General features: G+C 56.8%; 1 protein-coding gene across 2 annotated transcripts; it reads right to left on the bottom strand.

Annotated features, from left to right (window-relative positions):
- Positions 1-1,258: 1,258 nt before the first annotated feature.
- Positions 1,259-10,384, bottom strand: LOC119090430 (calcyphosin-like protein). 2 transcript variants are annotated; one of them, XM_037213232.1, is made up of 5 exons: positions 10,318-10,384; positions 7,198-7,347; positions 5,019-5,196; positions 4,199-4,408; positions 1,764-1,865 (listed from the first exon to the last, which is right to left on the bottom strand). In XM_037213232.1, exons 2-5 carry the CDS (start codon positions 7,344-7,346, stop codon positions 1,764-1,766), a joined length of 639 nt encoding a protein of 212 aa, XP_037069127.1. In that variant the 5' UTR covers position 7,347; positions 10,318-10,384. The 2 variants fall into 2 exon arrangements, with proteins under 2 accessions (XP_037069126.1, XP_037069127.1); XM_037213231.1 differs by lacking the exon at positions 10,318-10,384 and having other exon boundaries at positions 1,259-1,865; positions 7,198-7,346.
- Positions 10,385-14,511: the final 4,127 nt, after the last annotated feature.

Below are 14,511 nucleotides of genomic sequence, written 5' to 3'. Positions count from 1 at the left end.
ATGAAAATGGTAGATGTGAGGGGATCCAGAGCTGGAGAGAAAAAGCAAACAGGAGAAATGAACAGTTCTCCATGTTTACTGGATTATCAGGCGTGCTACATGTAAGTGAGCGAACAAAGCCTGTTGCTCACATGCTTGAGTGCAATAAGCGCAATGCTAGCAAAATTGACATTTCCAAGACTGGCACTGAAACCTGCAGAACTGCCCACCGTCTAACCTTCGTAAAATGTTAGGCAGACGGATCTTAAACCCCCTGCATTCAACAAACGAATGGCCCAGGATGGTGGCGCCATAGACTTCCCTTGCCCACACGCCCCGCTTATTGAACAGTTATCGATGCACGAGCACGTAGAGAGCGCCGCTGTCTGGGCGGGCGTTGGCCGCGTTACTGCCGGCGGCCACCACACATGCCATGTGTAGGTCAGACCGGTCAGCGAACTTCACTGGATGCCATGCTGTATGCATGCCCGCTGCCTGGTAACCTCTACCCTCGCCCCCGCTGTGTACGTGCGCACATGCCTTGTCGGTTGCAGCCTGTCAGTGTAATCTTTGTTGCATCTGGGCTAATAAGGGTCCGAAAATTGAGGTCATGGATTATCGGCCGGTCTGTCGGACGGACGGGTGGCGCTGCGGCCGGCCCCGCCTCGGCGTCGCGTGCACTGATGACGTGCTCGATGGCGGGCTCTGGGGTGAGCGCTCGCCCGGCGCTAGCTGGGGAGCTGCGTGCTGCGGGGATCGGATGGTGTTGAGGGGATGTTGGTGACCGAAGTGCACGGTGCATGACTAGGATTTCACCGCCAAAAAGCGGCGCATTGACGATCGCGAGGTTGTAAAACCACCGCGATGTTCCCAGGGTCGCGTGACTATTTTGTTTAATAAGCGCTTGTGTTCAAGTGTGTGTCGGTCCCCATAACCTTTGGAAGTACGAGTTTACGAGCAGCACACAAACTGGGTGTTGCTGACGCGGTTTTCCCTGTATAGACTCGGGACGTCTACGGGCACAGGTTTAATGACTGCGGTGCCTTGGACTGTTACAGTCTCTCTTGACGCCTGGGTTTCGGTCGTCGCCCCAGTCACACCACAGTCGCCGCCCAAGAGAGGGGCTAGTACTGGATCGGTGCTGGTCCTCTGTATCTCGCACGTTGCACCCATCGCTTCTTTGCGGCAGAAACCACAAGCTGCGCCAGGCATTTTTAGACATCGCCCTCAGAATTAGTGAGATATCACTGAACGACGAGCAGCAACAGTAATACCACACTCCGGCTCTGCCCTTTATTAAACCAGTGAACCTTACCATATGTTACCAAGTGACAAGAGTCCTACACAGTTATTCTACCTGACGTCACACAGGAAGCCTCTGAGAATATAGCGTCGCATCCGCAATTAACGGAGAAGGGATGCGGCGGCTCCGACGTACCCTGCCTTCACATGCCGGTGTACCTGCCGAACATCAAGCGCATTCCGCACGCGTCCAGGGGCGCGCTCGGGGCGTCAGCAGGGCGCCTCCTGATCGTCAGTGGCCCGTTCTGGGCGGCTGAAGCTCGTGCTCGGGACGCCGCCGTTGGCACCGCCTGCTAGTGGCTTCCGCCGGGCCCCTCGCGACCGCCCGACCTCCCCGAGCCATCAGCGACGTCTGGGCGAGGAACCTCGTGGCAGACGCTCCAGTCAAAGATGGCGCCGTTCTCCGCCGGCCGGGCCGGGCCCGGCGCGGTGTGGCACGCGCTGGCCGTGCAGACTCCCGAGCCCCGCCTCCGGCCGGCCGCCTACAACTTGTAGGCGTTTCGGATCATGAGGTCGAAGTAGGCGTCAGTGTCGACGGAGGCGCTGACGCCCGAGTAGTAGTCGATGAACTCCTCCTTGGTCACCTGCGGGCGGCGGTCGATCGGTTATGCCGGCCAGGCGCGGCGGCGGCTGTACACCGCATTGATTGGCGCGCCTTGCGGGCTCGGCTGATGTGCCGGGCCACTGGCGGCGGACGAGCGCGGGATTCACGGGACTATGCGTTGGCTGGCTGCCCCGACTTACCCGCAGGGCAGCCCGCTCCATGCCCAGGATCTCTGCATCGATGTCCGTGGGTACAGTGGGATAAGGTGAGACCCAAATAAAACTGGAAAACTGGGGCCAAGGGGCTACCAATACCTGTTTTGACCGAAGTCAGAGCCCTCGCGCAAAGCGCGTTTGGTCTTGCTCCTCTCCTTTGAACAGAGAGGGCGCTTTGCAAGCCTCCCGACCGTCCGCGTGATCATTGAAGCACACAGTCCCCCACCGCGGAAGGGCGGTGCCTCACGGGGGGCGGGGGGAGGGGCAATCGCGCTGAAGTTAGGCGGCTGTTGGCTGTAGCGTGCGGCTGGTCCATCAACCGCAGTGGAAGTAGTAAACTACGCTGTTATGCTGTGCCATCTATCGATGTGACGTTCTACGAAGTAAAACCGGATGTCGAGGTAATCTTCTCGTTCGGATACGGCTTGGAATGCAATACAAGTTTTGTGAACCACCGGCGAGAAAGATGCTTAACGTCTTCGTGGCTGCATGCAAGTGTTATGTCATGCCATACTGCCGCATTCGCGTGTCTCAATATGCTGTGGGCAGTAAGCAGCCGCGATCAAAGGGGCTTAAATCGGTTCACTAGAAATCCGTTCAGCCAAAGTGAAATGACCTGGCAATTCGGACAGGCCTCAACCTCAGGCGAAGATCTGGCAATCCAGACGGGGTTCAGCATTAGAGGAAGCTCTAATGGCTTGAGCAAGGCTGTGCGCCTAGAGGAAGATCAAATGGCTCGAGCAAGGCTGTCAGCGTTAAGGGAAGATCTAATGGCTCGAGCAAGGCTGTCAGCCTTAGAGGAAGGTCTATTGGCTCGAGCAAGGCTGTCAGCCTAAGAGGAAGATCTAATGGCTCGAGCAAGGATGCCGGCCTTAGAGGAAGATCTAATAGCTCGAGCAAGGCTGTCAGCCTAAGAGGAAGATCTGATGGCTCGAACAAGGCTGTCAGCCTTAGAGGAAGATCTAATGGCTCGAGCAAGGCTGTCAGCCTTAGTGGAAGATCGAGTGGCGTTGGCGGGCCTCAGCCTCCTTGGGTGGGATCTGGCGGTTCGGCCAAACAAGCATCGCTGCAGTCAATCGGACGAAGGCTGCACTCTTAAAAACCGCTGAACTTTCCAAGGGTGACCTCATGAAGGTGAGACTGCGGCCTCGCAGAAGCTAGCTGAAAGAGGGCGGAGGTGGCTTGAATGAGGCAGGAACAGTCAACAAGTGAGGCGTAGACAGGCTGGGAGAGGGGAGTGTGTGAGTGTACGACACGTTTGCTACGCTCCCGCGGAATCCACACTTCATGCATATATGTCAGATAAATGCGTTGGCTTTAGGAAGGAATCAGCCGGACGGTCGTTCCTGAATCCGGACCTTAAGTCTCATCATTCTCTCCAAGGTGAGACAGTGGGACGGAAGACACCGCGATTTCCTCCACATGCCAACGCACGACAGCGGCAGTGAAGACACCTCTCGGCGTGGTCCACACAACCCAAGCTAATCCCAGCGACCCTAGCAGACCAGTGAGCCCTCCCGCTGCCACCCGACCCCGCGGCCGGCGGCGGCCGTCCCAGAGCCCCGCCACCGGCAGGCTGGCGGCTTGTGACCAAGAGCCCCACCACCTGCAGGCCGGCGGAGGCCGTCCCAGAGCCCCGCCATGGGAGGCCGGCGGCGTGTGACCCGCTTTCGCCGGTGGGATCGCGAGGTTTTTACCGCGCCGGAAGACGCCACGTAAAAACGGTGCCGCCGCGGTGTGGCGCGAGGGCGGGCAGGCGGAGCGGGCGCGGCCGTCGCCACAATGGGACGCTGGGAGATGGTGTCACGGCAGGGCGACCAGGGTGGGCGCTGTCTCACTGGCGGCCGGCAAAAAGTGCGCTGTGGATGCGAAAGCACGAGCGGTTCCTTCGCGCACAATGCGGTGTATGTGAACAAGCCGGGCTTGGACAATGAAACATGCAGGACGCCTGATGCTTTCAGTGGATGCGATTAGGTTCCATGCAACAGAAGTGTTGAGCTTTTGGCTCTCGTTTCCCACTTGTTCCGTTAGTAACAATATGCCATGCATCCGTCTATGAAATGGGTTTCGTGTGGGATTGGTAACCCCCCCGCGTGAATGAGTTGGGAGGCTCCTCGAGGGGCAGACCCGCCCCGAGCTCCTAAGCCTCCAGGCGCACCTTGCCGTCGACCGTGCCGTTCTTCTCGAAGTTGGCCAGGTACTGATTGAGGATCTGGTCCTTGGTGAGCTCGCCGCTAATGTACTTGGGGTGCGAGTCGACGCTGTACGTCTGCCGAATGTCCTCCAGACTGAGCACGCCGTCGCCGCTGGTGTCCATCTTGCGGAACGCCTCCATCAGCACGTTCCGCCGGGCGGCCGACATTGGGGGCTGTCGGCGGCGATAGAGGTCAGGGGTCAGGGTGTCGGCCGAGGTCACCGTAGCGGTCGAGGTCAGGACACTTGCTGAGGTCAGTACCAAGCGAGGTCAGGATAACGACCGGGGTCAGGATATCAGACGAGGTCCGGGTACCAACCGAGGTCAGGGCACCAGACGAGGTCGGGGCACGTGCTAAGGGCAGTACCAGAGGAGGTCAGAGTAACGACCGAGGCAGGGTACCAGACGAGGTCAGGGTACGGTCTGAGGTCAGGGTACCGGACCAGATCGCGGACCGGCCGGGAGCAGGATACCGGCCGAGGTCAGGTTACCGGTTGAGGCCAGGTTACCAACCGGGGCCAGATTACTATCTTTCTCCTTGCGCGAACAACAAACGGTTAATATCGAATTGCGTGCCGCCGTGACTAAAGCACGGTCCGCGCTGCATTGGCGTGGACCTGGGGCGGGGTAATATATCTTCCCATCACATTTATCTACCACAATTCAAAGTGCGCCCCCGGTCGCGACAAGTCGACAACTGTCGTCCAGAAAGGCGTGCTGCGCTCTTGCGGCCTCTGAGCCGCCAGCCGTCCAGCAGCGGCGGTTCGCTGCAGCACCCACTCACGCGAATATTCTCCAGGAACTCGTTGAAGCTGATGGAGCCCGACTTGTCCTTGTCGAACGCCTGGAACATGGCCTTGAGCTCGGCGTCATTCAGCTTGAGGCCGGAGTCCCGCATGCCCTCGCCGAACTCCTCCAGGTTCAGCATGCGGTTCTTGTCGTCGTCCATGCGACGGAACACCCTGCCGCCGGACGGAAGAAAAGTCAGCTACGGCGCGGGGCGGCGTCTGCGGGTCGCCACATGCCGCCAGTCTGAACAACACGCATTCCCCCGTGCGTTCATGGCGGACCTTCGTGGAGCGATGCCGGTTTGGTGCCATCCGCACACATCGAGCAGCAACCGGTTTGGCCATGTCCCGCGGCATGCGGTTCCTGGCCGCCTGGCGAGAGGGTGGCCCGCCATGGCTCACAGCACCGCAGCATCGACCCGCTCATGACGACTTCCGGCCGCATGCCGTTACTGCAGTGTGGTCCAGATTCATGGCGGCGGGACAGGAAGGGGGCGGGGCGGGGTAGCTGGTCCCATCCCCGGGCAACGTCTGACTGGTGGTGCATCGAAAGAAGCGATGTCGAATTCGAACTCAACCCTATTCTCACATCACCACAGAACTTCTGCCGTCACGGTCTGAGCTGTTATGAGCTGCAATTTCGCTGTGACGACCTGAAATGCCTTTTCCTGCTCCCCCGGACGAGAGCAAATGTGGCGTAAATGCCTGGTGAGACCGTCCGCCCAGTGGTCTGCCCGCTGGGTCGGAGCGGGGTCCTGCATACGGAGTATGCCACTGGCGGCGGCCCCGCTGTCGGAGCGGGGTCCTGTATACAGAGTCTGAGCACTAGCGACAGCCCCGCTGTCCCTGGCTATGTATACGCTGGCTCTATACGCTATATATATAATATATATATATATATATATATATATATATAATCTAAACTTGAACTGCATGCAAGCATAGTGCGACTAGATGCTATCTCACAGCCTACAGCTCCAACCCACGAGTCTTCACTCCGGAAAACTTATCTCCACGCCCCATTTCATAAATGGACCATTCCTTTCGGGTCCGCCTCGGTGCGGAGGGCAGACGGAAGGCGGAGAGTTCCACTGCGGACCGGCCGACACGCAGCTGTGACTCAGCGCTAGGACCGGAAGCCGCTCCCGGACGCGTGACGTCATCGCGGCGTGTCCTGTCGCTCGGTCGGTGCCGGTTCGTGTGGACCCGGTCACGCCGTTTTGATTGACAGCAGGTCCAGTGCCGGTGAAGGGTGCGGTGGTAGGAAGCGTTGTCCACGGATCTTGACATTTTTGAGTCGTGATGCCGAGACTGGTCACGTTTGTTGAATCGCACTGCGCCAGCGTCACGCTCTGTAAGTGTGAGGCGATTGCTCCGGGACATGAGAGCAAGTGTAGAGAATGCGGAGAAAAGTGTTTGAACCGCAACGGCCCGACCGAGTGCATCTACCTAGATGATGACGATAATGATTGAGGATTAAGGGTGCACCGACTGCATCTGCCAAGGAAATGGTGAAATTACGCCATTTCGGCAAAGGATGGGGTGTCGGCTACCAAGGCAGCGAAGCTGCACTTTCCAAGCTGGTTTCTGTGCGATGGCTAGCTTCTTGTTTCCGACATGGAAGCCTCATTTTTACCAGGAGATCCCCGCAATGGTAACGGTTGCATCATCAGTGAGCGTCACACGCGCCGATGGCAGGCCCCTACCAGCAGACCCATGTACCTGCAGGCCTCTAAATCAGCTGACCCATGTACCAGCAGACCCCTGTGCCAGCAGACCCCTGTGCCAGCAGGCTCCTGTATCAGAAGACCCCTGTACCAGCAGACCCCTGTACAAGCAGACCCCTGTGCTTAACAGACCCCTGTACCAGCAGAACCCTGTACCAGCAGACCCCTGTGGGAGCAGACCCCTGTGCCAGCAGACCCCTGTGCCAGCAGGCTCCTGTATCAGAAGACCCCTGTACCAGCAGACCCCTGTACAAGCAGACCCCTGTGCTTAACAGACCCCTGTACCGGCAGAACCCTGTACCAGCAGAACCCTGTACCAGCAGATACCTGTACCAGCAGAACCCTGTAACAGTAGGCCCCTGCACTAGCAGATCCCTGTACTCAGCAGACCCCGGTACCCAGCTGTACACACCACGGCAGCAGGGCCCTCTACGAGACGCTTCCATACCTGCCAAAACCGATGATGCCAGATGATCCCCTGGACAGCAGCTGCAAGCGCAGCTTCTCCACGGGGTCGGTGGCCGTCTCCAGCGCGCGCTTGGATTTCTCCATCATCTCCTGTTCGTTGCGTGTCTGGGCGGTGGCGGGGCGGTTCATCCTGAAGCAGAGGGGCCACCTTCATTTCAGAAGGCGCCAGCGGCCTTGCGCGTCCTAATCACGTATTTGCGTGCTGAGAAGAGCAACACCCTGCAAGCTATTTAACAATCAGTAGATTGTGCTTTAAGTTGGATATTATGGGACATAAAAGTTGGTGCAAACGGCCTTCAGAGGGTTGGTCATCGATCTAATCTGGATGAGTCAGCCAACAGGACTAAGTGCAGAAGTGGTATGTCCATGTGGAGCCGCTCGACTCAGGTCAACTAAATCCACACTTGTTTGCACTAGACATGCGAATCAACTTAAGAAGCCTTCATTGTATTTCATCGAATTCCTGCCTTCCTTTGCTATGCATGCCCCACGGGATACTTGTGGTTACCGTCACGCTACTTTAAAGCCGTCCGATCACACGGAGACCAGCAGTTTCTCCCGCCGCGGACCCGCGCGCCGCGCCCGCCCGGCATGCATTGCTGCAGGGGCCGGTTCCGTGTCCATGGACACTCGTCAGCGTCTATCTGTTGCTGGTGTCGGCGTGGTTTCCGTGCCGTCTCGACCGTGGGTGCACCGCAGCCGCGCAGTCTCGGCCGCCCCGGCAGCGCCAGGGCAGACGGCCGTGGGGCGACACGTCACCACCCGCCCCTGTCACGCTTCACGCGTCACGTCACCCGTCACGCCGGCGCGACTCACGGCCGCACGAGTCACGCCAACCAGACCTGGAGCGGCCCAGGCCGACACGTTTGGTGAGGCTTCCCAGCCGGCTGGGTTTTTCGTGCACGCGACTGCAGCTTTTGCGCGCCGCTGCTAACGGCTGCATTGTGCAATGTCTGCGGCCCCTGCGCCGCTCCTCCTGGCGATGGTGATTCATTCGGATGCGGCCGGCCCTGCAGGGCGAGGCCAGCGCCCACACCGGCCCTATCACCCGCGTCGATAGCGTTTGCATGCAGTATGGAGCGCGCATGTCACTAGGTCATCCGGGTCGCGTCTTGGTTACACCCCAATAAAGGCCCCGCGTCACATCTCAGAGCTGCAAAGTGACCGGGAGGTCAGGTGCAAGCTCAGGTCTACGCCCAGTGCACTATTTCGGGCTGGGCTCATCCACGATAGTGAGGATGAGCACAGCTCGAAATATTGAATGGCGTCAATTTAATAGTTCTTTAGCGTTGTAACGTCATTTGACCAGTATCTTCTGCTGTATTGAACGTCTCTTATTCAACATGAGGTCGCTAACTCGCCATAATAACTTCCAACTTATAATGCCAAAAAACCAGGAGCTGAAGGTCTTTCTTCCTTATATCAAGTCACTAAATCTTCATAACGGCGCCGTAGCAGTAACTTTTGTCGCAGCCGTTATGGTGCTGGACATCCAAATTATTGCTCACGTAACTATATTGATTCATACTTAAGTGTCTGACAGCTGTTGTCAAACAAGCGGCCCCATCTAAAACAATCGTTGTCTGGTGTGATGCACAGAGCTGCGATGAAAAACGCCAACATTAACACCGTTAAACCGACACCGACACCGACAACACCGTTAAGGCTGAGGGCCGTGCTGTCAGGTTAAGGCATTGTCGTGTCCCGTGAGGTTCACGCCGCATTATACCAATATGCCCACTTATCTGTTCCTAAATAAAGAATTGTCTACAACGCATGCCATAATCTCCCACGATGACATAGTAAAACAATTCTTGTGTTGAGTGGCATGCACTTGGCCCCATTAGCGCAAATGACCTGTTTACGACGGGTCTGCGGGGCACACAAGCGATAGGTAACCGCGACTTGGGGGCCCCAACCGACTGCCGCAGTCGTAAAGGTCCTCGTAATCGTACCCGTTACCTTTCAGTCTTGGCCTCTTACCACATTTGGGTTCCAGTCAAATGTTTGCTTGGGGCAGAGGTCAAGTATCGAGGGCGTTTCTAAATTTATTTGGTAAAGTGCAGTTGTGGCTTGCAATGGTACTCAGTTCTGTTGCGGTAAGCCATCTTCCCAACTAGGAGCTCAGTATGAGGAAACGTCTCAGGGCGCCGTCTCCGACACTGCGCCACGTCTGATGATTCGTTAGCTGATGAGACGTTAGTCGTCTTATGGACGTCAGCGCTTGAAGGTGCCCTCGTGATGAGCTACGCCTACACGACCCACCACCATGAAGGTGCCCTCGTGATGAGCCACGCCTACACGACCCACCACCATGAAGGTGCCCTCGTGATGAGCTACGCCTACACGACCCACCACCATGAAGGTGCCCTCGTGATGAGCTACGCCTACACGACCCACCACCATGAAGGTGCCCTCGTGATGAGGTACGCCTACACGACCCACCACCATGGAGATGCCCTCGTGATGAGCTACGCCTACACGACCCACCACCATGAAGGTGCTCTCGTGATGAGCTACGCCTACACGACCCACCACCATGAAGGTGCCCTCGTGATGAGCTACGCCTACACGACCCACCACCATGAAGGTGCCCTCGTGATGAGCTACGCCTACACGACCCACCACCATGAAGGTGCCCTCGTGATGAGCTACGCCTGCACGACCCACCACCATCGGCAGACGCTGCGTGCTGCGTGCCGGCTGGTGAGCCACCAATCACGGCCGTACTTACCTTTTGAAAATAGTCTTCGCGGTAGCTGAAATGACTGGATGACATAAGGCCTTGTGTTGGACATCTCCTGCCATCGTAAACTTGCTGTGTCGCAATTTATCACCGAATGGTGTTATTTCCATCATATCACACAAGTTGCCTTTCTGTGCTGCCGGTGCCCACCGTCTGTACATAGCTCTATAAAAAAATTGGCAGTGGCATGCTACCGCCGCTAACCACCGCTTACCACAGTCCACCTCACCCACCGACCGTTATCAAGCAGCACACCGGTCTGAAATGAGCCGGCATTCACCTGGACAACGGCTGCTGCCCAGCATCACCAGAGTGCCCTCCCTGGAGCTGGTCGACGCCAACAGGAGCTCTCACCTGGCGTGTGTGTGTGTGTGGGTTGTCCTCCGGGTCCGTGCGCACGCTGCCCGCCCGACGTACTGTGTCTCACTGCGCGGATGAGGGCGGTGGCGCCGGGCGACCGGAGAAAGGCCGGCCCGCAAACGTGACGTCACAACCCGCCTCGCCGCTGGCTCCGACCCGGTTGACATGGCAACCCCGTGTCAACAGGCAGATAAGCAGGAGCGCGTGTGATGGCAAGCTGGCGCCGGCAGGTCGATCGGGCTTGTGTCGGGTCGCAAGTCACGAGTGCCGCGGAATGGGACGATCGAACACGCCTTCACAAAGCCATCCCCGCGTCAATTCCACCTGCCGCCGTCGGCTTGTGGCGAAATTTCCGTGTGTTGAAATGGGAGAACGGTCCTTGTTGCGATGTAGGCACATTTGCCCCAACGTCCTCGGTCGTTTTGCGGAGGTCGTACCGTGGGGACTCGGGCGAGACAGCAGGAAATACTTCATCGCACCTCGGGTTGGATGCATCGCCTTCCACGTTGTCACCCTATAGTATGTTTATCCGAAAGGTAGCGATCGTGTGGTATGCCAATCACACGCGCAAGGGATTCCAGTGTGCCGATCGCAAGAGTCGGTGGTGGTCCTGGAGTGGCGGCTTGGGGCGTCACTTCCCACAGAGTGTGCTGATCATGGGCGGCAGTGATCCCAGGGTCAGCTCCCACCGAAGTATGTTGGTAGCACAACCAGCCTGTGGCGTATTTTCTTATCAGCCCGTAGGGCTTGCGCGTCAAGGCCTGCTCTTCACCGGACTGTGGATCGAATTTTAGGAGGCCAGTTTGGATAAATCCGGCATCAAACGAAAAATTGTTTAATGGTCTTGAGCCGATCCCTTGAACATGTTTGTCTAGAGAATCCAAACTCAGACGGCGTACCGTATCCACCAGGTCAAAGTTTTCGTGCACGGTACGCCGTAAATTTCTGACTTTCGAGACATGATCGGCGGTTTCAGTAACTCAGTCGGTAACGTGCCGGTTTCGTAATAAAAAGTTTGTGTGTTGAAAGCCAAGACGCTGTACAATTTTTTTTCCTCTGGAATATGCTGAATTGTTTCCTATGAGCCAATACATGCTGGCAGGTATATGTGATGTACAACTCTTTGAGAGTCTCTTGCAGGAATTTTGGGCATTTTGGGCATAAGTTGGCGATACATATGCATGCCAATGAGAAACTTTCGTTATTTTGCGGCACTTCGATTCGAGAGGTCGGTGATCAGAGGGATTGCCGATTCATGACGTTAGTGATCCTGGGGCCGTTGACTTAAGACGTCACTGATTCTAGGGCGCGCCAATCAGAAACGTCACTGATCCTAGAGTCTGTCGACCCGCTGCTTTAGCGATCTGATGACCTGTCAACCCGAGACGTCAGTGGTCCTAGGACCTGTCGGCCTGGGACATCAGCGAGCTTGGGGCCCGTCGACCCTGGACATCAGTGATTTTGGGGCCCATTGATTCGGGGCATCGGTGATCCTAGCTCCCATCAACCGGAACATCAGTTATCCTAAGGCCCATCGATCCGGCACGTCAGTGGTCTAAAGGCCTGCCAATCCGGGACGTCAGTGACCCTGTAGTAAATTGGCCGGGCGTCAGTAGGCCTGTGGCGTGCCGATGAGGGGCAGACTGTGTACATGTGCTCTGGCATGCCGATGAGAGGCAGACTGTGAGTATGTGCTCTGCCATGCCGATGAGAGGCAGACTGTGTACATGTGCTCTGACATGCCGATGAGAGGCAGACTGTGTACATGTGCTCTGCCATGCCGGTGAGAGGCAGACTGTGTTCATATGCCCTGGAATGCCGCTCAGAAGCGGCGTCTCAAACCACCGGTGCACGTCGGCGGTCGCCCCCGCCAGCAGCACGTCACTCCCCCGAGACGTCTGATGACGGCAGCACTCCTCACCGCTCACTCCTCGGGTGGGCTGAGTGACATCAGAGTGTCGCCGAATGTCAGCGGCACGTCATCGCTTAGGCATGCCGGATGGCGTGTGCGTCACCCTGTCCGTCCGTGCCGTGGTTTGGCCCTGATGCACGGACTGGTCGGGCCGGTCTGCAGCGCCCGGGACGGTGGCCGGCCGGGCTGACTCACGTCTGACAGGCCCCCGGGAGCGGCGGCGGCGTCATACCGCACCTTCGGCACATCCATCTAACGCCCGCCGCTGACGCACTCACCGACCGCAGGTCGCCCTCCAGCCGCCCACTGCCCATCGTCCGGCCTCACGCAGGCTAGTGTGTCCACACATTGTCCACTGCCCACAGTCCCGCCGAAAATTACCGACCCCGAACAGCCCCGCCACTCACCAGCCCATAATGCTCGTATTCGCAAACTACCGCGGACCGCCCACTTTCAGCGAGCCGGTCAGTGACTGTGAGCGGGTCTGTGACTGTGAGCGGGTCAGTGACTGTGAGCGGGTCAGTGACTGTGAGCGGGTCAGTGACTGTGAGCGCGTCAGTGACTGTGAGCCGGTCAGTGACGGTGAGCGGGTCAGTGACTGTGAGCAGGTCAGTGACTGTGGGCGGGTCAGTGACTGTGAGCGGGTCAGTGACTGTAAGCGGTTCAGTGACTGCGAGCGGGTCAGTGACTGTGAGTGGGTCAGTGACTGCGAGCGGGTCGGTGACTGTGAGTGGGTCAGTGACTATGGGCGGGTCAGTGACTGTGAGCGGGTCAGTGACTGTGAGCGGGTCAGTGACTGTAAGCGGGGCAGTAACTGTGAGCGGGTCAGTGACTGTGGGCGCGTCAGTGACTGTGAGCGGTTCAGTGACTGTGAGCGGGTCAGTGACTGTAAGCGGGGCAGTGACTGTGAGCGGGTCAGTGACTGTGGGCGGGTCGGTGACTGTGAGCGGGTCAGTGACTGCGAGCGGGTTAGTGACTGTGAGCGGGTCTGTGACCATGAGCGGGTCTGTGACTGTGAGCGGGTCCGTGACTGTGAGCGGGTCCGTGAATGTGGGCGGATCAGTGACTGTGCGCTGCCCACCAGCGGTCCACTTACCGCACCGATTACCATCATCCCCAACATCAGCCGTGTGACAAGTATGACATGATCAAGCCGACTGCCGAATGGGCTTTTCGATCAGTCATATGCAAGACAAATTGATAGTTGGAACAGTGGTGTTGTTTTTGACACCCCTCGCACTTTGGGAGCAGTATTACAATAATTTCATGTGCAATCTTGTAGCCAGTGTGTTTTAATTTTGTCAGCTGTATTCTCGGACCATTTTCTGGAAATTTTCTGATAAGGGTTAAATAAAGCTTTCCGGCTGCATGGGAGAGTGCATTGCTGGGTGTAGCAAACATGTTGTCATTCCATAATGCACAATGTTCCACGTTTAGGTTGCTTATTTTGCAGGCAGGCCTTGCAGTGCTGACGAAAAGACCTTGCAATGCTGACGAGGAGCATCCAACATAGAATGAAATTGCTTATATAATGTGACATCCACTCAACAGACATCGCGTGTCGCCGGCGAGCAACAAGTTGATAATAAGTATTCCTTGGCGATTTCATTAATAACACATCCATTCTCTACCCCACAACTACACCAAACTCATTCTCCGATTGTTTTATTGCGGATTTTATGCATCAATGCGTAGCAGTTTGCTTTCAGCCCTATCCCGTAAACGTATTAGTGAACATGAACTGTTGATGCCATGACATCAAGTTGTTTTCAACAATTTGATGCGACGTTAAATTCAGGCCAAAATCTTTGAAAGCCTTTCACATGACACATTAAAATGAGACCTTAAACAAAGCATCACTCTTTTACACGAGATGCTGGGGCCTAAATCCAGGGACAATGGAAAATTAGGATAGGCTGTGTAATTTGTCCACATGGTTTGGCCCACAAGCTTCATAGCTGGACCTGTTAATGTAGCCGGATGCTTACCCGCGCATAGTAAAGCATGTTCATCGCATGCAGCAGCCCTGCCATCCTTAGGCACCTCTCCCACCGCTATCAAAAGTCGTGTTTGCGCGTTAAAAACCGTCTGCTAAAAATCTCAACAGTTGATTTGATAAACAAAGCTATAAACTTTACACACGAAGGGCCATTAGACACGCAAAGGCTTGAGGGTTTAAATGAAAAGCTCTGGAGTGCGGCGCTGACATAAGTCATTTATGACTAACTCAGCCCCCGCCCAGACAACCAAAAACACACAGCGCCGCCCACGACAAC

Source organism: Pollicipes pollicipes, unplaced genomic scaffold (genome assembly GCF_011947565.3).
Source record: "Pollicipes pollicipes isolate AB1234 unplaced genomic scaffold, Ppol_2.1 Scaffold_3087;HRSCAF=3621_pilon_pilon_pilon, whole genome shotgun sequence".
In the NCBI taxonomy this organism is placed as follows: domain Eukaryota; kingdom Metazoa; phylum Arthropoda; class Thecostraca; order Pollicipedomorpha; family Pollicipedidae; genus Pollicipes; species Pollicipes pollicipes.
Note: the sequence above shows the minus strand (reverse complement) of the source record. Positions and strands in the feature narration are given on the sequence as shown.